The sequence below is a fragment of the Limulus polyphemus genome, unplaced genomic scaffold (genome assembly GCF_000517525.1).
Source record: "Limulus polyphemus unplaced genomic scaffold, Limulus_polyphemus-2.1.2 Scaffold9898, whole genome shotgun sequence".
Taxonomy (NCBI): domain Eukaryota; kingdom Metazoa; phylum Arthropoda; class Merostomata; order Xiphosura; family Limulidae; genus Limulus; species Limulus polyphemus.
Window position 1 is genome coordinate 473 of NW_013675508.1, and position 2,255 is coordinate 2,727.

General features: G+C 32.3%; 1 protein-coding gene across 1 annotated transcript in view; it reads left to right on the forward strand.

Annotated features, from left to right (window-relative positions):
* Positions 1–425: 425 nt before the first annotated feature.
* The window catches only part of LOC106476139 (replication factor C subunit 1-like), a gene marked incomplete at its 5' end in the record, with an annotated part of 11,980 nt that continues 10,150 nt past the window's right edge, over positions 426–2,255 (forward strand). Inside the window, one exon of the mRNA XM_013936807.1 lies at positions 426–521. Coding sequence (XP_013792261.1) covers positions 426–521 — 96 coding nt within the window. The remainder of the gene's footprint in view (positions 522–2,255) is intronic.

Genomic DNA, 2,255 nt, shown 5'->3' on the forward strand with positions numbered 1-2,255 from the left:
ACAATGTGTAGAGGTACCACTCACTTGACTTATTGTACTTGTGGTGACTCATACAATAGTAGGAGCATTAAAGGTTAATATCACAATGTGTAGAGGTACCTTAAAGGTTAATATCACAATGTGTAGAGGTACCACTCACTTGACTTATATAGTAGGAGCACTAAAGGTTAATATCACAATGTGTAGAGGTACCACTCACTTGACTTACTGGTTTGACAGTAATCTGATTAAGTTATGAAAGAATGAAGAACATAAATGAAGGAGGGGGGGAGACATGAAAAGATGACAAAAAAAAGGAACTCTAGTTTACAAATAGTGGTCTGTTGTGTTTTTCATGTAAGGCAATGGGACATGTATTATATTCAAGTTTTGTACAAAAGATGACAGTGTATTTGTTTATGGAGTGATAGTTTTTTATATTCTAGGGTGCTATGATGTCAATAGCTTATAAGGAAGGACTAAAGGTGGAGCCAGAAGCAATCAATGACATCATTGTTTCCTCTAATCAAGATATTAGACAGGTATTGTGCGAACCTCACAACTTTTGAAAGATTTTAATGTGCTGAACGGGTACAGTGACTATTTGCAGATCTATGTTGGTTCTGTTTTTTAAGTATTGATTAAGATGTATCTAAGCCTTGTGTATCAAGTGTAAAACAAAAATGCATCAGTTTTCATAGTGAGTTATGGAAGTATGTGATTATATAAAAAAAAACTGATTAGCTACTCACATTATTGAAGACTAAATAATAATCTGTAAAATTTCCTGTAAATGTTCATGTCATTTCACTGTGTCAACAATGTTTGTTTCATATGAATAACTCATCAAGTAATGGCAGTAACTAAATGTACTCAAAGTATCTAGTCATTTAAAAGTTCAATGTCTGATTTTGTTTCCAGAAAGTGAGGTTTTAATACTGGCTCAAGATTTTATTGTGGTATTAAATATTGTTAAAGTAAACGTATCTCAATAATAAGATACATTCTGGACAACTCAGGCTACTGTGGCTTCCTCTGGTTGACAGAAATTCAAACTGAAGGATTGATCACATTTAGCATTATTCTCCTAAGCAATGCCAGGCGAAAGTCTGATCCTTTTTTTTGATGACGTTATCTTTGATAAATGAACTTTGTAAGTTGCGTGTGTGTGAGTTTCGTCTGGATGCTTTCTCTTCATCTGGTTTTGTCTGTTATAAAAAACTATGAATGTTGATAACATTGATCTTGATAAATAATAAACTTTAATGGATACATGTCAACATATGCTTGAGCTTCTTGTGAAGGTTTCTTCTTCACCTGATACTTTATGTTATGAGTAACTATGAATGCCTCATGTATTAGATGACATTGATCTTGATAAGTAATATCATGCAAGTCATGATTGGTATTTTTTTAGCATAAAAACTTAATTTATACCATACTCTAGTAGTAAGTTATTTTTGTCGTGTTTTCTAGCCGATACAATCACCTGAGTGTAATTTTTATTTTTGTTTTAATTTTTTATAACTAGATACTAATTACTAACTATTTTTTTATCCTGTGCTTTGTCCACTAATCTTCTACTGTCTTGAGGAAAGTCCTGAGAAGGAACATTTTATATGTTGGTAGTGACTAGGATTCAATCCTGGATCTCCTTGATAGAAATCTGGTTTTCCACTTGTTTGGGGTTTTCCATATTAGAACTGGACTCAACCAACTATTTAAATGTTTTCAAGAGGGATAATCAGGTTTTGATAACTTCTATGCTAGATTCACTGAACTTAGGTGGATCTATCAGTCTTATTCTATCTTTGTTTTCCTCGTGTTTGCTTCATATCCTATTATTTTAGTATTATTCAACTTTGTTGTATGGTCTTCATCTCTGTGTTGTTTTACTAGTTGTAGTTGAATGTTACATTTACTACAGTGTCTTATTGTGTTGTTTTACTAGTTGTAGTTGAATGTTACCTTTACTACAGTTTGTTATTGTGTTGTTTTACTAGCTGTAGTTGAGTGTTACCTTTACTACAGTGTCTTATTGTGTTGTTTTACTAGTTGTAGTTGAGTGTTACCTTTACTACAGTGTCTTATTGTGTTGTTTTACTAGTTGTAGTTGAATGTTACCTTTAGTACAGTGTCTTATTGTGTTGTTTTACTAGTTGTAGTTGAGTGTTACCTTTACTACAGTGTCTTATTGTTGTTTTACTAGTTGTAGTTGAATGTTACCTTTAGTACAGTGTCTTATTGTGTTGTTTTACTAGTTGTAGTTGAGTGTT